The 24,924-nt window shown below is 36.5% G+C and overlaps 1 protein-coding gene across 1 annotated transcript in view; it reads left to right on the top strand.

Annotated features, from left to right (window-relative positions):
- The window catches only part of IKKepsilon (I-kappaB kinase epsilon), a 217,132-nt gene that overhangs the window by 84,597 nt on the left and 107,611 nt on the right, over positions 1 to 24,924 (top strand). The window contains exon 10 of the mRNA XM_090369072.1: positions 23,878 to 24,240. Coding sequence (XP_090225198.1) covers positions 23,878 to 24,240 — 363 coding nt within the window. The remainder of the gene's footprint in view (positions 1 to 23,877; positions 24,241 to 24,924) is intronic.

Raw genomic sequence — 24,924 nt, 5'->3', positions numbered from 1 at the left:
TATCATATAATCAAGAAAAATCTAAATAATATGCAAAGCATTTTTGCTCTCTTTTATGGCTGCTAAATACAAGGGCAAGTCAGTAAGTAATGTACGAGGCTGTAGCATCATTATTATCTGAGATATTCTAACCATACTTCACATACATAAAATACAGTCTTTTAACTTTGTGAAATATCACTTTATGTAAGAACTGTCACACTCACTGCATTTTCTTTGGCATTCTTTCCAAGCAGTGAATACACTTTGGTAAAAATCAGAAGGCTGACATTTACACTTTTGTTTAATGTCAGGAATGAGTTCCATATCACTCTCAAACACCTTACCATACAGCTTCAGTCTAACAAACAAAAACAAATCTGACAGTGCATGGTCAGGACTATAGGGTGGCATGTTGGAAGGACAACTTGTGTAATCGAGACCCACTAATATTTGAAAAATCACACAAATGCTAACTTATTGTGATTTTCTCTTGTAGAGGAACTATTGTCTCATTTTGAATTTAATTTTAAATCAAATAAAAAAAAATTAAATAAAATATATAAAATATTTTAGAAATATTATAGATATTTTAGAAATTTTAAGGCAGGAATTCTCTTACCTGAGATTTCCAAGTTTTTCAGGAATAACTGCATCCCAGTAAGATATAATTAGAATAGATGGAATAGTATAGAAAGATCTGCCTAAAGGTAGATAAACCTTGTAACAGGACAAAGGAATGAAAGCAAGCTTTGACCCTAAATTCATGCATGCTGAATAGTTGTAGGTATAAAAGGAGATGAATATCCAACTTGATGAGGGCTTTTTGACAAGCTTGATGAGGGCTTTTTGCTTATACCATCTTCAAAGGGGAAGCGAATGTGTTGAAGGCCGTATTTTATATGGCCCAGGCACATTCCATTGTACTATTTCAAAAGTGTGTGGCTGGGGGGCGGGGTGTTTAAGTAGGCAAAAGGAAGAGGAGGAGAATACAAGGAAAATTCCCACCCCTTGTATTTCACTAATAGTTTTGGAATTTGAAAATTTAGAGATTTAGAACAGCTTAAAGATTTTTTTGGAGGAAAGGAGATGAAAATTTCCACTTGGAAATCTGGGGAGCTGTTGTTATGTTTTGTTATTAAATTTGAACTTATAGGATAATTGTTTTATATCCCACTACTCAGAAATTATTATTGGTCTATGTTTATTGGCTTGTTTATTGATCTTATTGCTAGAGTCTCACTGGTTTCTTACTTAAATTATTATTTGAAGCTACTTTTAAACTGCTTTTGTGTTTTTGGTTTCTTGTATGTAATGATTCCCAAAAATCAAAAAGGTCCATACAACACATTCACCCTAAATTTTTAGTGTCATAAAGTTACATACACCCAACAAACCATTAAGACCCATAGTTAGTTTCAAAAATACATCAACAGCAAACTTGGCAAAATTTTTGTTGACCTACTAAAGCCCTTAATGAATTACTCCAAATATCGCATAAAGAATACAAAACACCTATTTTCATCAGTCAACAATACAAAATTAGTACCCGATGACAAATTATGTTCCTTTTATATAAAATCACTATAATAAAAATGTACATTCTCAAAAATCAGTGAAGGCTATTCAGGATTTGTTACACAATGATCCCACACTAAAAAAACAGAACAAAATTAGAAATCACTGACATAGGAGTCACAAAGGCGGTTAGGCAGGCAAAGGCAGATTACAAAAAATTTTGGCAAAGCATGCAAAGAAAAACAGTAAAGAGTTCTTTACTTATGTAAACTCTAGAAGGAAGGGGATGAATCAGATTGGTCCACTTCATATCGATGGTTCAACTGTTGATGATCCTGCTCAGATAGCTAACAAACTAAATGAGTATTTTGCATCTACATTCACATGTGAGGATTCATTCAGGGAGGGGAATACCAGAGGTGAATTAAACTCTGGCAGTGAGCTAGATGATTTTGTAATAACTGAGATCAAAATGGAGGAGAAATTGTTGAAGATAAACATAAGGAAAGCACCTGGAGTGAATGAGATCTATCCAAATATTAAAGGAGGCTGCAAAGGAAGTAAGCAAACCATTAGCCTTAATTATGAGAACTTCCTTTGACTCAGGGGAGGCACCCAGGGACTGGAGATGTGCAAATGTGACCCCAATTCACAAAGGAGGATCAAAGGGTGACACAAGTAATTACAGACCTGTTAGTTTAACTTCCGTTCCAGGGAAATTAATGGAAGCACTGGTTAAAGAAGCACTGCAGGATCATCTAGACAAGACTTCAGTTATAGCTCGGAGATGGCATGAGTTTGTTAAGGGGAAGTCTTGTCTGACCAATTTGATTGGATGTTATGATGTAGTCGTAAAGGAACTAGATGCAAAGAATAATTTTAATATCACATATTTGGATCTTAGAAAGGCTTTTTATACTGTTGCACATGGAAGACGGCCGACCGGGCTAGCCGGGTGGGTAAAGTGCCTGCCTAGCAACCCAAAGGTCGCGGGTTCGAATCCCGCCTCGGGCTTGGATCAAAGTACTGCAAAAACGTTGGGAGGTGCATTATGGCCACAGAAGCCGATGCGCCAACAACTACCAAATAAAAAATTTAAAAAAAAATAACATGGAAGACTGCTGCACAAATTGGAGCAGTGTGGCATTGGAGGCAAATTGCTACTATGGATAAAGGGATGATTGAGAGGGAGAAGACAGAGAGTGGTAATCAATGGACATTGCTCTTCGTGGACTAATGTTATTAGTGGAGTGCCACAGGGTTCAGTGATGGGTCCATCATTGTTTTCTGTATTTATTAATGATATTGATGATGGTATATCAGGCTTAATGTTCAAGTTTGTAGATGATACGAAGGTCGGCAGGGTTATTAATGAGAGTATGCCACTGCAACAGGATCTAGAAAAGTTGAGCAGATGGTCTGAGAGGTGGCAACTGAAGTTTAACATTTACAAATGTAAAGTACTGCATATGGGAAGCAGTAACCCCAGAGTAATGTATCAATGTGTAGTACTACACTGACAGTGGTAGAAAATGAAATGGACCTGAGGATAATTGTGCAGTCAGATATGACGTTTTTTGACCAGTGCAGATTGTCTGCACTGCTCAAAGTGCAAGAGTAGCTCATGGTGTCTTGTCAATGACTTACAGGAATTTTTCTAGCGGGGATAAGGAGGTGATTATCCTCTTGTATAAGGCAATGGTCAGTCCACACCTTGAGTACTGGATACAGGTCTGAGACCTCATTTTAAGAAGGATGTAGAACTGCTGGAACGAGTACAGAGAAGGGCAACAAGATTAGTGAATGGAACAAAGGGTTGCTTTGAATGGTTTGAGCATGCTTAATGCTGATGGGATTCTTCCTATTGCTCAGAATAATTGCCTGAGAGGGCATAAATTCAAATTGAGGAAAGACATTTGTAGGATAGATGTGCGGAAGTTTGCCTTTAGCCAGCAGTTGGTTGATTGCTGGAAGAAACTTCCATCTGTTGTTGTAGAAGTTGATAGCTTAAATAGATTCAAGGCAGAACTAGACAAACATTTGGAGTGAATGGATGAGTGAAATGAGAAGGGTTGTTTTTTTTTTTTTTTTGGATGATGCTATATAAGCTTGCTTTCTTGCATCATGTGCCTTTACTAATGCTAATAACAAACTTACTAAACATCCTGTTATCTGCCAACTATTTCATCCATGAAGGAGTTTTTTGCCAAGTATTTGGGGTACCAATGGGTGGTTCCATAAGTGAACATCAGAGACTGCTGGGAGCCATTGCGGTACAAGTAAACACATGGGTTGTGTTAGGGTAGCTAAGAATAGAAACAGGTGCAGGTATACTTGCGTGTACACCAATGCTAGGAGTTTAGTAAATAAATTTGATGAATTTGAGGTATTGCTCAAAACATCAAAGGCAGATATTGTTGGGATATCAGAGACGTGGTGTCACACAGACATAAGCAATGCAGAACTGCAATTTGGGGAGTACAATGTGTACAAAAAGGATAAACAGGATAAGAAGGGAGGAGGGGTTATGCTATTAGTTAAGAAACACATAAAAACCAAGGAAGTGAAGCCAGTCGACATCGCTGGACAGTGCAGTGTTGAGTCAGTTTGGTGTGACATAAGCATTGGGAGATCAAAATTGAGAGTAGGAGTGTGCTATAGGCCTAATGACTCTGATGAGTATAATAAGAAACTGTACAGGGAAATAGAGTGGGCCAGTAAATCAGAGAGTCTTATAATGGGGGATTTTAATTTCCCAGATATTGACTGGAATTTGTGGGTTGGTCACTCACACACTAGAAGGGCTTTTGTGGATTTATTGGATGATTGTTTTCTACATCAGCATGTTCGGGAGGCAACTAGAGGGAGTAATACTCTTGATTTGATTATCAGCAGTGATTCTTCATGCATTAAGAATCTGCAGATAAATGAACCACTAGGTGGCAGTGATCACAGTGTGCTGAAGTGGGATTTACTCAAAGAGGTAACTACCATTAGGGGTAAAGGGAAGGGTTATTGCTTCCGTAAAGGCGACTACGATGGACTGAGACAGTATTTAAATTCTATACAGTGGGACCAACTGATGATGTTACCAACAGCAAATTCAAAATGGGAAGCATTCAAAGAACTTATCTTGGAAGCTACTAGGCTTTACATACCAACTAAGAAATATTGTTCAAGGTTCAGGCCAAAATGGATGTCAGATGAACTAATGAGGCATATGGCAGGGAAGAAAAATGCATGGGATACTTACAAATTAACACATGACACAGAAGCCTATGATAGATACAAGTTGATATGCAACCAAGTTACAAAGGAGGTTAGGCAGGCGAAGGCAGATTACGAGAAATCCTTGGCAAGGGATGCAAAGAAAAACAGCAAAGAGTTCTTTACTTATGTAAACTCTAGAAGGAAGGGGATGAATCAGATTGGTCCACTTGATATTGATGGATCAACTGTTGATGATCCTGCTCAGGTAGCTAACAAACTAAATGAATATTTTGCATCGACATTCACACATGAGGAGTTATTCAGCGAGGGGAATGCCAGAGGTGTATTCAACTGTGGCAGTAAGTTAGAGAATCTTGTAATCTCTGAGAGTAAAGTGGAGGAGAAACTGTTGAAGATAAACACAAGAAAGGCACCCGGGGTGGATGGGATCTATCCAGTTATATTAAAGGAGGCAGCAAAGGAAGTAAGCAAACCCTTAGCCATAATTATGAGAGCTTCCTTGGACTCAGGGGAGGTACCCATAGACTGGAAATGTGCAAATGTTACCCAAATTCACAAAGGAGGATCAAAGGCTGACACAAGTAATTATAGACCTGTGAGCTTAACTTCTGTTCCAGGAAAATTAATGGTGTGATTGATTGATTGAGTGATTGATTGATTTGGTAGTTGTTGGCGCATCGGCTTCTGTGGCCATATTGCACCTCCCAAGGTTTTTGCAGTACTTTGATCCAAGCCCGAGGCGGGAATCGAACCCGCGACCTTTGGGTTGCCGGGCAGGTACTTTACCCACTCGGCTAGCCCGGTCGGCGAAAATTAATGGAGGCACTGGTTAAAGAAGCACTGCAGGATCATTTAGACAAGACTTCAGTTATAGCTCGGACACAGCATGGTTTTGTTAAGGGGAAGTCTTGCCTGACCAATTTGATTGGATACTATGATGCAGTCACAAAAGAACTGGATGCAGGGAATAGCTTTGATATTATATACTTGGATCTTAGAAAGGCTTTTGATACTGTTGCACATGGAAGACTACTACACAAATTGGAGCAGTGTGACATTGGAGGCAAATTGCTGCTATGGATAAAGGGGTGGTTGAGGGGGAGAAGACAGAGAGTGGTAATCAATGGACACTGCTCATCGTGGACTAATGTTATTAGTGGAGTCCCTCAGGGCTCAGTATTGCGTCCATTATTGTTTTCTGTATTTATAAATGATATTGATGATGGTATATCAAGCTTAATGTCCAAGTTTGCAGACGATACAAAGGTTGGCAGGGTTGTCAAGGACACTACTGACACTATGCTACTGCAACAGGATCTGGAAAGGTTGAGCAGATGGGCTGAGAGGTGGCAAATGAAGTTTAACATTGACAAATGTAAAGTACTACACATGGGAAACAGCAACCCCAGAGCAACGTATCAACTCTGTGGTACTACACTGACAGTGGTAGAGAATGAAAGGGACTTGGGGGTGGTTGTGCAGGCAGATATGAAGTTCTCTGAGCAGTGCAGACGGGCTGCAAGAGTAACTCATGGAGTATTGTCAATGATATACAGGAATTTTTCCAGTAGGGATAAGGAAGTGATTATTCCCTTGTATAAGGCAATGGTCAGGCCACACCTAGAGTACTGTATACAGGTCTGGAGGCCTCATTTCAAGAAGGATGTAGAGCTGCTGGAACGAGTACAGAGAAGGGCAACAAGATTAGTGAATGGAACAAAGGGGTGCTCTTACGAAGAAAGGCTTAAGTTTTGCAAATTACAGTGTCTGGAGACTAGGCACCAGCGAGGTGATCTGATAGAGGTGTATAAAGCCTTGAATGGTTTGAGCATTCTCAATGCTGATGGGATTCTTCCTCTAGCTCAGAAAAATCACCTGAGAGGGCATAAATTCAAATTGAGGAAAGACAGATGTAGGATAGACGTGCGGAAATTTGTCTTTAGCCAGCGGGTGGTTGGTTGGTGGAAGAGACTTCCATCCCTTGTAGTGGAGGTTGATAGCCTAAATAAGTTTAAGGCTCAGCTGGACAGGTATTTTGAACGAACAGAGGGGTGAAGTGGAAGTGGGTTTTTTTTTTTTTTTCTTTTTTTTTTGGCTGATGCTGCATAAGCTTGCTTTCTTGCATCAAATGCCTCTACTAATGCTAATGCTAATCTCTCAAATTTTACCTTTTGGAAAAGAGAATCACACCATTTCCAAGTACTCTTCCCCATCCCTTAAATTTTAAAGAAGGTAAATGATTGTCTGCTTATAGGAAAACCAGATACCATAAATACAATCTTTCATGAATTGAATAATGTAGATGAAAGGCTGCAATTTGCAATAGAAAATGAAGAAAACAATAGATTTAAGAAGTTTATGATTATTCATAAACTTCTTAAATCTAACATTAACGAGAAATGCCACCAACATCAACACTAAAATATATCACAAACCTACAAATAAGGGTAGTTATTTGCATTATGACAGCTATGGACCCCTTTCTCACACAAAATAAATTTCAATAGCCCAGTTTAGCAATACTTTCAAGTATTCATCTATAAAGGATGACTGGAAATCGAATCACTTAAGGACAGATTCTCCAACTGCAGTTACCCAAAATGGTTCATACACAGTGCTCATGCCAACTGGGCTAGCCGGGTGGGTAAAGTGCTTACCTGGCAACTCAAAGGTCGCAGGTTCGATTCCCGCCTCGGGCTTGGATCAAAGTACTGCAAAAACCTTGGGAGATGCATTATGGCCACAGAAGCCTATGCGCCAACAACTACTAAAAAAAAAAAAAAAAAAAGTGCTCATAAACAAACAACAAACAGTGCCTTACATAGTGCTAAAAGAAATAGTACAGAAAAACCAAAATGAGAAGTGATGAAAAAACAATGGATAGGCCTCCCATATGTTGAAACATACCAACAACCTTTAAAAAAATTTTCAAAGATTCGGGTGTGAACTTAGCTTTTGGCAGCTCCAAGAAACTATTTGCATACCTTAAAAATTCAACAAACAATAATAAAACTATTTTTTAAACAACAAACAAACATAGTTTATGCAACTCCCTGCACACCAGACTGCAATTATATATATATATATATAGGCAGCATGAGAACATTGTTACATACTAGAATCCAAAAGCACAAAAGCAGTTTAAAAGTAGTTTCAAATAACAAAGGAAAAATAGATTGGACAGAAAAAATTAGCTCTCAGTTGGTAGCTCACACTTAGAAACAGGGCATTACCCATCCTTTGAGAATACTATAATATTAGACAAACAAGATGCAAAATTTAAGTTAGAAACAAGCAAGACTCTAGCAATAAGATCAATAAACAAGTCGATAAACATACATAGACCAATAATGTTTTCTGAGGAGTGGGATCTAAAATAAATATCCTATAAGTTCAAATTTAATAACAAAACATAACAATACCCCCCCCCCCCCAATCCAGGACCTCCACTAAAGGGGAAGGGTAGTCATGCCCTCAGATTTCTGAGTGGAAACTTTCATATCCTTTCCTCCGAAAAACCTTTAAGCTGTTCTAAATCTCTAAATTTTCAAATTCTCAAACTATTAGTGAAACAAAAGGGGGTGGGAATTTTCTTTCTATTCTCCTTCTCTTCCTTTCCCCTACTTGACCCCCCTCATGCACGTGCTTTTGAAATAGTACAATGGAATGTGCTTGGACCATATAAATACAGCCTTCGACACGTGTTCGCTTCCCCTTTGAAGATTTTATAAGGGAAAAGCACTCATCAAGCTTTGGGTATTTATCGCCCTTTATACCTGCAATTATTTGGCATGCATGGATTTAGGGTCAAAGCTTGCATTTTTCCTTTGTCGTGTTACAAGGTTCATTTGCCTTTAGGCTGGTATTTCAATACAGGCACTCTCCGGCTTGTGTAATACTCAACTTATGGAAATTCGACTTTATGTAAATTTTTGCTGGCCAGTGCAAACTTAAAAAAATCGTGGAAATGTATTTTGCATCCTGTAGGAATAAATGGAGGTATTGTGAAAATATCATAATGTGACCCCAATAACACTTTGTTTTTTTCTTTTTTCGTAATTCATTCCAAGACCTCGGAAGCTGAAATTTTCTCTGTACAACTAAGCTATTTATCTCTCTAAAAGGTCATTTTTATAGTGGAAATTGCACTACACTTTCATCGTTATCGCATGTTCCGTGATAAGAATCAATTTTGAATGCCTTTGTGATATATTTTTAAAGCACATTTCTGGAGGTCACTACCATAAAACAATTTGCAATTTTCGGTTTATTGGGCTTTTCTGTTAGCGAAATATATTATAAATGGATAGTAAACTCAATCTTATTGCATTTGCAATAATACTGATAACTGGAATTCTGTGGGATTTTACATTACGGTATTATGGTGAAATGAGTTCCCCTTCGCTGAAATCTTCAATCATATAAAAAATATAAATAAATTTTCAGAATCTTCTCTTCATTCCTATTTACTTATTACGACAGTGAAGGGAAAGGCACCAATGGAAAGTGCAAGTGCTGGCAGTGCTAGGAAACGAAACAGAATTGATTTAGAAATGAAGGTGATTAATTAAGAAGTACGAAGCAGGACAAAGGTTGTCATCTATTGCACGGAATTAGGTCTTACTGCTTCAACAGTGAATACTATTTTAAGGAACAGTGTGCGTATAAAAGAACATTTTAAAGGATCAGTGCATTTAAGATTAACAGTAATCACAAAACAGCGTTCAGGTGCTATATCGAAGATGGAAAAGCTATTAATAATATGGATGGAAAATCAGATTCAGAAGCAAGTGCCCCTGAGTCCAATGGCCATTTCAAGCAAAAGCAAGAAGTATTTATGAAGATATTAACGATAAGTATCGTGAACCCCAAGCCAAGTTCGTGGCAAGCAACTGGTGGTTTAATAGGTTCAAACGTCGCGTTGGTTTCCAAAACATTAAAGTATGTGGTGAAGTCGCTAGTGCCGATTCTGCAGCTGCAGATAAATTTGTGATGTGTTGGAAAAAATCCCTTCTAAATCTCCACGGCCCTCAACTTTCACAGCGCCGTGCTTGTTAATTCTGGCAACGATGCTTGAAAGGTAAAACTTGTTGACATCATGCCTGTCTCCTCTCTCTTTTTGTTATTTTATAATTTTGAAATTTTTGTAATTTTGTACACTTTTGTAATTTTTCCTGTGCATGAGATAAAAAAAATTTAATAAATGATTCTATTTACATGTTCGTTGAACATTTCTTTTTTGCTTAAATCAAATTCAGCGTGCATAAGCATTTAGGGAAATTCCGACATACATAAAATTCTACTTACGTAGAGTTCTGCGGAACGCAACCCTTATGTAAGTCGGGGAGTGGCTGTACTATTTCCATCTATACTAATTATACCCTGGATGCAGTTATTCCTGAAAAACTTGGAAATCTCAGGTAAGAGAATTCCTGACTTAAAATTTCTAAAATATCTATAATATTTCTTAATATTTTGCATATTTTATTTAATATTTTTTTTATTTGATTTAAAATCGAATCTTTTGATTTAAAAATTTAATTCAAAATGAGAACACAGATCCTCTACAAGAGAAAATTGCAATAAGTTAGCATTTGTCTGATTTTTCAAATATTAGTGGGTCTCGATTACACAGGTTGTTTGTCCAACGTGTTATAGTATCAAGTTTTAAGACAATGGGATTCCCATAATGTTTTTTTTATACGATGCTAATGACTATAAGGTGGGTGAAGCATATGATCCACCCTAGCTGGGCAGTCTTTGACAGTGTCAAGTAGCCTTGCATTATCCTGATGAAACTTATTGTCCTTCTGATTCAAATTGGTTCCTTTGGTTTTCAGAGCTTGATAAAGCTTTTTCCAGGGACAAGCAGTATCTTTCTTTGTTGATGGTTGTTCTATTTTCCAATAAATGAATAAAAATGCCATTTTGATCCCGGAAAAGGTAGCCATAACTTTTGTCGGTGATTTGTAAAGTTTTGGCATTTTGTTTACAGTTGATGTTGGGTGTGTGCATTTCATGAATTGTTGTTTGGTTTGTGGGTCATAATGGAAGAACCATGTTTCCTCACATGTGACAACCCCTTTAAAGCATTCAAGACTGCCAGCACTAAACCTCTCCAGATCTTCACAGATCTCTTTCCTTGCAGCCATCGTCTCTCATGCGAGCATCTTAGACACTCACCAAGAACAAATTTTTCTGTGCTCCGGTCTGTTGATGATTGCCAAAACACTTTTTTTTTATATATTTGCAGTGTCTAGCACTTGTCATTTCAAATAAGCTGATCAATGAGTTCTTCATTTTCACTGTTTCTGACAGACATTGGTTTTCTGGCTCTTGGTTTGCATTTGATGTCAAAATCACCTTCCCAAAATCATTCCATTGGAGCCACCTCTGGACATTACTTCAGTCAATTGTCCACATAGACTGCCAATAGTTTTCTTTTAATGAATAGGTGTGGCCAACTGATCACCCAATTTGAACAGGAACTCTATAACACACCGTTTCTGGAAATGGCTGTCACTTTGCCCATCTATATCTTCAGATCTAAAAACATCAGAAAAAATTATATTAGGTGTGCTAATGAGTAATTGGTAGTATAACAAGTGTACATCATAAATCCCCCCCATGCACGTGTGTAAATAATTGTGTATTACTTATTGACCCACCCTTGTAACTTGACATTCTGTACTAAGTAATATTTGCAGTTCCTGCTGTGATGAAACTGTAAGCAAGCTCCAATTCATGTGATGTGGAAGGTGGCTAGTGTTTAAGTGAAACTCATGCATGAAATGAGAAATTTTGCTTTCATGTCAACTTGGCTTTTATAGTAGTGTAATTCATTCAATATCGTCAACAAGAAAGGTGGTGTAAAGTTTTCCATTATAATACTGTACTGTAGTTTCCATGAAGGGCTGTAGTCTGAAACTGTGATTTTATTATTTTTATTATTAATAATGGAGTCTGGTGCTTCAGTGGCTAGTATATGTAAGGAGTATGGGGGAAAAAAAAAAAAACGGTTTCTATTATTCTTAGACAGCTGTTGTTAGATTTGTTGGTGCATCGGCAACTTAGGCTATAATGCACATAGACAGCTGTTGGTTGTAGAAAAAGCATGAAGATAGCTTGTAACCAAAAACCTCATGGAAGATGATGTATTCAAATAGTATGTTCAGCACCATTTGAGAGGGTTGGTGTTACGTGGTATTGAGCTTCAAGCAGCCATTAATAAACCCGCAGAACATATCATAGATTGTGGCATTTGCATAGGAAGTATAGTAACATCAACAAAAGATCATGTGGTGCATGTTTAAGTAGTTCTACTAGTGAAAGATTCAATACTCACTAGTTGCATTCAGTAATGCACCACATGATCTTTTTGTTGAGATAAAAAAAGCTCAGGATTGTGTTTGATCTAAGTATATAAAGTATATAATGTTCATGAAACTAGACTTTTTTTGGCATCTACTGCCTGAAAACAGTCAGGCATATGAGCATGACAGCTCTATGCCTGGAAGAATGCTTAGCAAGATCTTAGCCATGCTTTGCACTAATGCTGATGGTAGCCATTGACTGAAGTCTATTGTAATAGAGAAGTTGTGGCAACCTTGAGTGTTGATAGACATCTTCCATGAACTCTCAGTTGTATATTGTAGTTCATGCATATGAGGTTCACATAAGAAATTACTTCTAGCTGGTTCTACAACTACTTCAAACTTTAGATTTGATGTTATTGATAGTGCTCCTTTGCAACTGCATCCTTCAAGAGAAAAAATTGTGCAGCCATGATGGGAAGATTCTATGCCTTATATTAGCATCTAACACAACTGCTTTGATCCATGCATCAGGCAATCTTCCTGGCATTCTAAAAGTTATCAAGGAAGACGTTACTTGATGAAGTAATGATGGTTTTGGAGGACGAGTAGGACAAAGTGGAGGATATCAAAGGGCTAAGTATCTGCAAAACATCTGTAGATATAATCTGGGACACACCTGTTAGAAGGAGATGAAGATTTGCACCCTTTCAAAGAGATGGAACAAACTCCTCGATAACAGAGTTATGGATTTTGACTTTGAATGTTTCAAGGACATTGACTATTACAAGACTTGGTTGGAGGCTGGCGTATATGGTCCATTGTGGTGACGTGCTGATGGGATTGTCACTGGGGAAGAGATTGCCTGAGGTATTATTACTGGCACTGTTGAAGAAGAGATCACCTTCAAGTCAGACTTTATTGCTTTGTCTCTGGAATGTGAAATGCAGCCTTGAGGAGTATACCAATCTCAAATAAAAACGTGTTGCACTAACTAGAATAATTTGAGACACTGAAGAAACAGGTGCTATAAAAACTGGAAGCTCATTAGAGACTCAAGATTCTAGTAGCCTGCCAAGTGATGCACTCCTAATTTTAATCCCAAAACAGAATAACCAAGTGCAACCTGCTGTTGGTTATTCTGTTTCTGGTTCAAAAGGATTTAGTTCTTTTCGAAGATTACACTGTTAGGAAAATGAGTATCATTTTTTATAATAAGAATAGGTGGATTAGAGCCAGGGTGTGTAAGCTGGGAGCATCAATTAATACTATTGCCAACAGATTATCACATTTTTTTATATTATAAGGGGATAAAAAAAAGCATTATTATTCATTCGGGGACTAATGATATTTAAGTACACACAAATCTGATAATTTTTTGGATAAATATAGGATCATGTTGAAAAATGCTGTGAGTTAGGTCAGAATGTGGATGTATATGTAACTCTGCCCAAACATTCAGGGACTATTGATATTAAGAACACACATATCTGATAATTTGTTAGATAAATATAGGATCAAGTTGAAAAAATGCTGTGGTTAGGTCAGAATGTGGATGTATATGTAACTCTGCCCAAACACGATATGCTTTCATGATACAAGAGATTAAATCAAACTTGAAGGACTCTGCAAGGCTTTTTGGTGGGAAATTTTATCCAGTGTGGCCTGCACTTGCAGGTAGAAAGCATCTGTTTTTTAGAGATGGGATATATTTGAATAAAGGTGATGCAAGTATTTTTACCAGTATCATTGTGGATAGCTGAAGGATTCAAGGAAACTTCTGGTTGGAGAGGAGAGGAGAGGAGCTGGGGTTCATTTAGATATGCATCTATCTGATGATTGGATCAAAGTAATGCTTGCATACTTCTTAAGAGTTTGTGCATGTTTTACTGTGACAACTGGTATTGGAATGATGTTCTAAGGATAGCAATGTTTCAAATGAGTAGGATGCTAATGCTAGGGAAAAAAGCTTCAATAACTTCAGAGGGTATGCTAGGAAAGTAAACTATACAAGAATACATAGACTTAACTGTGTATACAGTAATGTCAGAAGGACTCACATCTGGTGAGTATGGGCTTGGCATACCCAGAGTCTTAAGCTGAATATCATCATTCTTCTCTTTCTTGGTGATTCCCTTCTACTTCTGACTCTCTCTCTCTCTCTCTCTCTCTCTCTCTCTCTCTCTCTCTCTCTCTCTCTCTCTCAGAGTAACTCGGAAATTTTTTTTGGCTGGTGCAGAATAAGCCTCAAGCTTCCTTGCACCATATGGATAATAATAGTAATAAAATAAGTGAATTTGAACCTGCACTAATACTGACATAATAGGGCTAACAGAAACTTGATGCCACCCAGAAGTAGGGGATGATGAGCTTCACTGGGGTATGTACATATATGTAGTAAGAGTAGGGAAGATAGAAGGTATGAAGATGGAGATAGAAGAAGATTAAAACAGCATCAGCATGTCAAAAGCTTTCACAGATTCTGAAATTATGCATGCTAATATAGAATCCATGTCACGAGTTAGTTGGAAGCAAAGGTATAATGAAAGCAAGACTAATCTACAGACCAGCAGATTTCGAAGGTTATGATGACCCTACCATCTTGGAAGCTGGCCATAAGGAGATTAAAAAATTGATTAAGAAGGCTGCAAATTGTATATGATCGCAAACATGTAGTGCATGTTATTTGAATTACACAATAATCAAGTTATGAAAGCCTCATGCATATGGAATGGGCAAGCAAGTGTGAATGTCTTATTATGGTGCTTTAAATTAGCCTCTAATTGATTCAAGCAGGTGGAAGGGAAACTCCAGTGAACAAAGTTTTTAAATCAACTGGATGACTGTTATTTGTATCTGCATGTTAGAGAAAGTACTAGGGACAAGAATATTCTAGACCTGATCATTACCCATGAACCAGATGACATCATAAGGCTGACAGTACAGGAACCATTAGCAGGGAGTGATCACAGAGTTTCAAGTTGGATAATTAGGAGACAGGTAGCAATTGTTAAAGGCAAAGTAATGGGTTTTAATTTCAGGATGGGAGATTGACAGTTTAAGGTCTAATATCAACTGGGTAAATAGCTCACAGAGTACAAATACATTAGAATTATGGTATACATTTTAAAGCTATAATTGCAGAATCCTTGAATGTGTATATACCATTAAGAAAATACAGTAGGATTCTGAGATGGATGAATATTGAACTAGCCAGTTTAATAGAGCAAAAAATAAAAGAAATAAAAAAAATGGCACTGATTTCTAAAAGTACCACTGAAAAGGTTAGGCTAGCAAAGGCAGATTATGAGAAATTACTGGCTAAGAGAACAAACAGTGGGGATAAGGAGTTTTTCACTTATGTGCATACAAAGAATAGAAGAACAAATTTGATTAGATCCTTGTGTAATGTGTGTAGGGAAAGTCTTAGATAATGCCCAGCTGATGTTACAGATGAAATGAACAAGTACTTTTTATCATTATTTATGGAAGAAAAACTTAATGATGAGGAGAAACTTGGAAAAGTGAAGCTGGAAAGCATGAAGATATCAATATTGAAATACCAGAAGATTATTTATTTAGAACTTTTGAGCCTAAAGGTGAGTAAAGTACCTGGAGTTGATGGCATATACCCAGTAATTTTGAGGAAGGCTGCAAAAAAAGTGCTTTGATGAACCCTTTATATTAAGGTTAATTATTTGAGCATCACAACTAGGGTGATATTGCCTTGGATTGGAGAACTGCCAGTGTTTTGCTAGTACATAAATTTTTGCTCTTGATTTTACTCACCCCAAGAGTGGGGTGAGTAACTACCAACTGGTTGATCTGACTTCAGTGGTAGGGAAACTCATGGAGGAAATTATCAGGAATGCAATACATGATCATTTAATAGAATTCTGAATGAAACACGGCATGATTAGCCATTTTGATGGAGTGACTTGAGCTGGATGTAAGAAATAATTTTGATATTGTTTACTTAGATTTCAGCAAAGTATTTGACTAAGGCCTGCATGAGAGCTTACTGTACAAGCTGGAACATGTTAGAATCACTGGAAAAATACTTAGATGGATTGCATGATGGCTACAGGGCAGGAGATAGAGGGCTGTAACTTCAGATTGTGTAATGTAAGAAGTAGAGTTCCTCAAGGATCTATTCTTGGGCCACTGTTGTTTTTGGTTTTCCTAAATAACATCAATGAAGGGATACAGGATGTGATGTCAAAATTTTGCAGATGATGTCAAGATCGGTAGAGTCGTTAATGATCAGTGTAAAGTGGAGTTTCTTCAAGATGAAGTAGCTTCACTTTACACTGACTTTCTTTTTGATTTTCTTTAGTGTTAGTACATGTGGACATGTGTTTTTGTAAAGGGCGGCTCCTAGAACGTGAGTTCATCTCCGCCTCGTATCTCTGTGAAGAACAGTATCACTACAAATGGGCCAGATGTGTGTGACGTCGGTTTGTGTGTGTTCTGTTGTTCTGTTCTGGCCTCTTGGCTACCCAGAAGCATCAGTCACCAGGACAGATGATTCTGGGTACTCGTCCACACCACGGGAAGGTGGGCCAGTCCCAATGGAGCACGTACTGTCTCGATACGAGACTCTGAACCACCTGATGTTGCCAAAAGGTGGGCCAGATTTCTCTGGGGGCCCACTCCAGAGAGGGTAAAAAAAAATAAAATAAAATAAAAAATAATAAATAAAAAGTAAATAAATAAATAAAACAAAAACAAAATATATTTCCCGTGGTGCAAAAAAAAAAAAAAAAAAAAATAATAATAATAAACAAATAAATAATTATAATAATTCCCCGTGGTGAAAAAGAAAATATATTAAATAAATACATAAAAATAATAATAATAAAAAATAAAATAAAATAAATAAATAAATTCCCTGTGATAAAAAAAAAAAGAACAGTCAGTAGAAGGAGTGACTTTCAGTTGGCAGTGGAATTATTAATACAGTAAACCCCTGCTATTCGCGGTTGCTGATTTAATATAAAATGAAACCTAAAAAAATGCGAATTTTAAAGCGCTGTGAACATTTTCCGCCATAAAAAAACATGGGCGTAGCTAGAATTATCTTTCCCAGTCAAAACGGCGCTCAGTGGGTGGGGGGAGAGGGGTGACAAAATCGCGAGCGTGGATGTTTCTCGCTAATCCTTGTTCAGTATGTGTTATGCGCTTGTCATGGAAGATTTCGTCGTTTGCTTTTAATTTATATGCTTATAAATTGAATAAATTTATCAATTTATAAATTGATATGCTTACAAAAGTGATAAATCTACCGTTTTGCAGTGTAAAACACTTTTTCGAGTGTGTTAACGGAAGAAAGTGACTTTATTGTGGACAAGTTCTTTCTAACCCGTACAAAAATATGGCTACGAATAACAAGGGAAATGTGAAAATATCAAAGAAGGTGATGACATTAATGAATAAAACTGACTTATTAGACAAAATTTCTAATGGTGAAAGTGTCTCCTCAGTGGCAAAACATTATAAAATCAATGAGTCAACCGTACGATCAATCAAAAAATCGGAACTAAAAATCCGCCGTAGTGTCCGTGAAAATGTGCTAATTGCTTCAAAAATTTGCTCTGGAACTCGTGATGTTAAATTAGAAAAAATGGAAAAGGCTTTAATTCTGTGGATAGAAGACTGAACTCAAAATAAAATTCCGTTAAGTTCACTCATCATTCGTAAAAAGGCAAAACTCCTTTATCAACACTTTAGCGAAACTGGTGATAGCACTGGCGGGATAAGTTTTTTAGCTAGCAAAGGCACTGGTTTGAAAGATTTGTTTGAAATTTCTAATAAATATTACATTTAATATTAAATTTTTTCTTATTTTCATTTCGATGCTATATGCTTGCATTTCACTATGTACTGTATATGTACACAGTCATATTATGAAGGTACATATAATACAAACATAGACAAAATTTTAGACTAGTTTTTCTTATATATTTCATACTTTGGAACGGAACCCCTTTATTACTATAGGAGCCATAACTCAGTATTCGCGTTTTCGGTATTCGCGGAATTTCTCAGGAACGTAACCCCCGCGAATAGTGGAGGTTTACTGTATTTCTAATACTAACAATAAAAAAAATTATAACAGTCATGTTTACCTTCATATGTGCAATTGGTCTATAAAAGATAAACATATTAAGTCACAAGGTACTGGCCTGCATAACAACAGATTATTTTATGTTTACTTGGCTGTAGCTCATCTTACTTTGTATTTTTGAAAGGACTGTTTTGGTTGGATTATGGTGTGTTAAACATTTAGAGTATTTTAAATATATTACTGATTCTTCCTGCTTCTGTTGTTTAAAAGCTACATTTCTCTTTTTTCAATTCAGGAGGAAGATACCTATCCTTCTTTCCCCTTTACTTGAAGTATTCATTGTTCACAGCTTTGTTTTTGAACCATCACTACATAATCTCTGTGATTGGAGAGGGAGACCTGTATGTGTTTTTCATACTTCATTATATGTATATAAAGAACATATACAGATGGGCAAGAAATACCATGTCACACATACAGAATGCTTAACTCCAAGAAAATATTTTAGCCTATTATAAGTGCTAGGTCTTCAAAACAATGCCTTTTAAAGAGCTTGTTATTTTTGTGAATGAATTGATCCACATAAACACTGAATAACCTTCCCTAAATATTCAATTGTGATTACAGGCTGTTTAGTTTCTCTTCAATTTTCCTACATAAATTTTGAATTGTTCTTGGTCTTGATGGTAGACAGTGGATTTAAGGTTCCCTGTAAGAATAAAGTGAGGGTGGTGTTAAGTCTGGACTTTTGGCTGGCCGTAGAACTTCTAATCATGAAGTGTGACGATGTGGGAACAGGCCCTTCAAGAGCAACATTGATGCATGTTAGGGTAAATAAGAGTAGAATCAGGTGCATGTATACTTGCATGTGCACCAATGCTAGGAGTATAGTTAATAAACTTGATGAGCGTGAGTAAAGACGACAAAGGCAGATATTGTTGAGATATCAGAAATGTGGTGTCACACAGACATAAGCAGTACAGAATTGGAATTTGGGAAGTACAGTGTGTACAGGAAGGATAGACAGGAGAGGAAGGGAGGAGAGGTTATGCTGTTAGTTAAGAAACATAAAATCTAAGGAAGTGCATCCACTTGATGTTGGTGGACAATGCAATGTTGAGTCTGTTTGGTGTGACTTAAGCACTGGGAAAGGAAAAATGAGAGTAGGTGTGTGTTATAGGCCTAATGAATCTGATGAGTATAATGAGCACTTTTTCAGAGAAATAGAGTGGGCCAGTAAATCAGAGTGTCTTATAATGGAGGATTTTAATTTCCCAGAGATTGACTGGAATTTGCGGATTGGTCACTCACACATTAGCAAGGCTTTTGTGGATTTATTGGATGATTGTTTTCTACACCAGCATGTTCGGGAGGCAACTACAGGGAGTAAAACTCTTGATCTGATTATCAGTAGTGATCCTTCATGCATTAAGAATCTGCAGATAAAGGAACCACTAGGTGGCAGTGATCACAGTGTGTTGAAGTGGGATTTACTCAAAGAGGTAACTACCATCAAGGGTAAAGGGAAGGGTTTTTGCTTTCATAAAGGTGACTATGGTGGTCTGAGACAGTATTTAAATTCTATACAGTTGGACCAACAACAAATTTGAAATGGGAAGCATTCAAAGAATTAATCTTGGAAGCTTTTAGGCTTTTCATACCAACTAAGAAATATTGTTCAAGATTTAGACCTAAATGGATGTCAGATGAACTAATTAGACATGTGACAGAGAAGAAGAAAAATCCATGGGAAACATATAAAATAACAGGTGACACAGAAGCCTATGATAGATATAACTAGTCTGTAACCAAGTCACAGAGGCGGTTAGGCAGGTGAAGGCAGATTATGAGAAATCTTTGGCAAAGGATGCAAAGAAAAACATCAAAGAGTTCTTTACTTATGTAAACTCTAGAAGGAAGGGGATAAATCAGATTGGTCCACTTGATATTGATGGTTCATCTGTTGATGATCCTACCCAGGTAGCTAACAAACTAAATGAATATTTTGCATCTACATTCACACATGAGAAGTTATTCAGGAAGGTGAATGCCAGAGGTGTATTAAACTCTGGCAGTAAGCTAGATAATTTTGTAATAACTGAGAGTAAAGTGGAGGAGAAATTGTTGAAGATAAACATAAGAAATGCACGTGGGGTGAATGGAATGTATCCAGTTATATTAAAGGAGGCTGCAAAGGAAGTATGCAAACCCTTAGCCATAATTATGAGATCTTCCTTGGACTTAGGGAGGTCCCCATGGACTGGAGGTGAGAAAATGTATCCCCAATTCACAATGGGGGATTCAAAAGGTGACACAAGTAACTATAGACCTGTTAGTTTAACTTGTGTTCCAGGGAAAATAATGGGGTCATTGGTTAAAGAAGCATTGCAGGATCATCTAGACAAGACTTCAGTTATAGCTCAGACACAGCATGGGTTTGTTTAGGGGAAGTCTTGTCTGACCAATTTGATTGGATACTATGATGTAGTCACAAAGGAACTGGATGCAAAGAATAACTTTGATATCATATATTTGGATCTTAGATAGGTCTTTGATACTGTTGCACACAGAAGACTGCTGCACAGATTGGAGCAGTGTGGCATTGGAGGCAAATTGCTGCTATGGATAAAGGGATAGTTGAGTGGGAGAAGACAGAGAGTGGTAATCAATGGACACTGCTCTTCGTGGACTAATGTTATTAGTGGAGTCTCTCAGGGTTCAGTGTTGGGTCCATTGTTGTTTTCTGTATTTATAAATGATATTGATGATGGTATATCAGGCTTAATGTCCAAGTTTGCAAATGATATGAAGGTTGTCAGGGTTGTTAATGACACTATGACAGTACACTGCTGCAACAAGATCTAGAAAAGTTGAGCAGATGGACTGAGAGGTGGCAAATGAAGTTTAACATTGACAAATGTAAAGTACTACATATGGGAAGCAGTAATCGCAGAGTAATGTATCAACTCTGTGGTACTACACTGACAGTGGTGGAGAATGAAAAGGACACGGGGGTAATTGTGCAGGCAGATATGAAGTTTTCTCAGCAGTGCAGACTGTCTGCAAGAGTAGCTCGGCGCCTCCGTAGCCAGGTGGGAAGGAGCAACAGTGCGTAGCACATGCTTCTTGATTAGACCGGCTTTCGAGCCCGTCACCACCAAAAACGGAGGATGCGGAAAGGTTAGGGAATGACCACCGCATATCCCGGAGCAATATGGCCTTAGTTGCTAATGCTCCTAAAAACCAAATAACAAACAAACGAACAAGAGTAGCTCATGGTGTCTTTTCAATGATATACAGGAATTTTTCTAGCAGGGATAAGGATGTAATTATCCCCTTGTATAAAGCAATGGTCAGGCCACACCTTGAGTACTGTATACAGGTCTGGAGGCCTCATTTTAAGAAGGATGTAGAGCTGTAGGAACGAGTACAGAGAAGGGCAACAAGATTAGTGAATGGTACAACTTGTGTTGCTCTTACGAAGAAAGGCTTAAGTTTTGCAAATTACAGTGTCTGGATACTAGGTACCTGTGTGGTGATCTGATTGAGGTGTATAAAGCCTTGAATGGTTTGAGCATGCTCAATGCTGATGGGATTCTTCCTCTTGCTCAGAATAATCACCTGAGAGGGCATAAATTAAAATTGAGGAAAGACGGTTGTAGGATAGATGTGCAGAAGTTTGCCTTTAGCCAGCAGGTGTTTGATTGCTGGAACAAACTTCCATCTGGTGTTGTAGAAGTTGATAGCTTAAATAGATTCAAGGCAAAACTTGACAAACAGTTGGAGCGAGTGGATGGGTGAAATAAAGTTGTTTTTTTTTTTTTTTTTTTTTTGGCTGATGCTATATAGGCTTGCTTTCTTGCATCATGTGCCTATGCTAATGCATGTTCTGTCATGTGTGGAGTGAGCAGTAGCTTCATCTTGTTGAAATCTAACTTGATTATCACATTTCATTAGTATTAGTAATGGCCACATGGTGCAAGGAAGCCTATGGCTTATGCTCCAAAAGCCAAAAAAAAAAATTAAAAAAAAAATAATAATAAAATAAAATAACAAAAAATACATAAAATAAAATAATAGGATTAAAACAAATTAATAATAATAAGAAGAAAATGTTTGAGTTTTGGAGCAAGAAAATTGCTTATTATTTTTTGATATATGACTCGGATGTCACCATAACAGTTACCCCATTAACAGTGGGAAAAAACATGGCCTAATGACTCCAGCCTAAGAAAGGCCACAACACATTGTGAGATGTAAGCTGCATAAAGATTATGCAGCAAACTGGTGGAACTTCTCAGAATTTTCTTTTACTAAAAATTGGGTGTTCTGTTTGTTGACATTACCTGTTAGGTCAAAATATACTTCACTAACATTGCTAGTCTCTTTGGTAAGCCTGCCGCCCTTCTCAAACATCCACAAAAATGAGTTGCAATATTCCATCCTTTTCTATTTATCATCTTCACTAAGTTATTGAAACATTTGAATTTTTTAATGAAACATGAGTAAATCATATGCTTCAGAGGTATAATCTCTCTCTTAATATTTGATGCTTGTGAGTTTTCTCACCAAACAGCATGAATTGCGCTGCAAAGTGTCACACACTGAACTACAATAGTGTCATCTTTTTTAATGCTTCTGGGTCACTCTGGAAGAGGCACAGCTTGTGTATTGTCTGTTTTATGAAAAACATAAACTGTTTTGTCATGTGAGAATAGTATGTTCCTGGAGAGCCATCTATTAATATTATAAATTCATTTGAAGACTCTTTGAGCCTCATTGTTTGAACTGGGTCTGAGGTACAACTCCAGTATTGTTGCCCTTTCAGTATTTCTCCACTCATCCATCTTAATAAGTCTTACAGGCTCCTTTACTTAACCTTTCTTAAATTTAAATAAAAAATTATATTTTCATTAACATTTAAATGTAGGTTTAAAATGTGTCAGTTATTCTTTTCCACCCCGTATACCCTACAAGTATATATATATATAATTATTATTCTTTTGTTTATCTTTGTGGTTTGTTATTCTTTTGTATTAATTTTGTTAATTACAGGTGTTTTTTACACATAGGTATTTTAGTAAATACATAACTGTTCTTTACGATAGCCTAATCTCGGTTATCTTAATTTACCATGGCCTATTATCTATTACCTAAATATCTTAATTTACCATGGCACCCAGACAAAATATATACACATCACCATGATAAAAGAGATCATTTTAATTTCGAAACAATAAAACTCACACACTGGGAAAGTAACATAGCAAAGCATATACATGGTAATACTATAAGAAATCAGAAATAGGCCATGGTAAATTAAGATAACCGAGATTAGGCTATCGTAAAGAACAGTTATGTATTTACTAAAATACCTATGTGTAAAAAACACCTGTAATTAACAAAATTAATACAAAAGAATAACAAACCACAAAGATAAGACAAAAGAATAATAATATGTACTCTGTTTGTACCCATGCATTGCTAAAACAGCTACTGGGACAACAGAAAAAGCTAGTAAGAAATTAAATTAAATAAAACTACTATAATTATAAATAAAATACGGCATGAACTATCATATTACAAAAGAATAATATATATATATATTTGAATGTCTTTAGCTAAAGTTGTGGTTTAATTAATATAACTGTGATCAGTATTTGAATATATCTTTGATCTGTAGTTCAGGATCTTTGATCGAAAACTGAAAAAAACTTAAGTGTATTAAAATATTATATAACTGATATATTTTGTACTTCTTATTTTTAGACTACAAGACATGAAAGAGCAGATTGCCTCTCAGACAAAAGTACCTATTTCAAGCCAGTTGTTAGTGTTTGAAAAAGCCAAGTTTGAGACATTGGTTGATTCTAGTAAAGAAGTGTCAACTTATCCTCAGACAACAAAACAGCAACCATTATATCTGTTTAACAAAGATAACACAGAAATATCACTAAGTTCAGAATTAAGTGATATATCTCCTCGATTTCCAGCATTTCACACTACTGTTGCATTAGATCATGATGCCACTGTAGCAAAGTCCTGTGCTAGTATTGCACACTCTGTTAAATGCCATGTTGAAAATCTTGTGCGACATCATAGGATAATGCAAGAATGTCCATCTTTATTAATGTAAGTAATCATAATGTAGTTTAAAATTGAATTTCTACTCCAGGTGATATGTTGTTATTCTTAGAACAGATGTGTGGGTGGAATAAAATCCTTTAATTTCGATGAAATAAGTTGAAGAAATTAATATAGTATAAAAAATCCTGAAATAGTGACTGATATTTATGTAGTGATAACCTGTTATTAATATACTCCAATATTTTCCAAACAAATAAAAATTTGTGTGAATAATATCTGAAGCATGCATAATTTATTAATACTAAATAAAACTATTCCAACCTTGATCTCTTCTCGTATGGAGCACTTTTTCCACAGTCATTCTCAACCCTGTGTGCTATGCACTATAATAATGCAAAATATAATAATCTGTGATTTTCATTTATATGTTTTTATTTTATTTTATATATATATATATTTTTTGACCACTGTTTTTAAATCTCATCCTTCTAACACTTAGGTCTAATTGTATTACTGAAATTAATTTCATACTGAAATTCTTTATTCTTCATCCCATATTAAACTTTTGCATTTATCTAAACCTTGATTTGTGACAAAATGTGCTAAGGCTATATGAAATAAGAATGACGCAGTCACACTTGTCTTACATGAAAATATTTTAACTTTTCAAATTGTTAGTATTAGTATTAGTAATGGCTGCATGGTGCAAGAAAGCCTATGGCTTATGCT

This window comes from Mastigoproctus giganteus, chromosome 2 (genome assembly GCF_048544385.1).
Source record: "Mastigoproctus giganteus isolate SK-2022 chromosome 2, ASM4854438v1, whole genome shotgun sequence".
In the NCBI taxonomy this organism is placed as follows: domain Eukaryota; kingdom Metazoa; phylum Arthropoda; class Arachnida; order Uropygi; family Thelyphonidae; genus Mastigoproctus; species Mastigoproctus giganteus.
The sequence above is the reverse complement of the archived record's forward strand: the minus strand, read 5'-3'. Positions and strand labels throughout refer to the sequence as shown.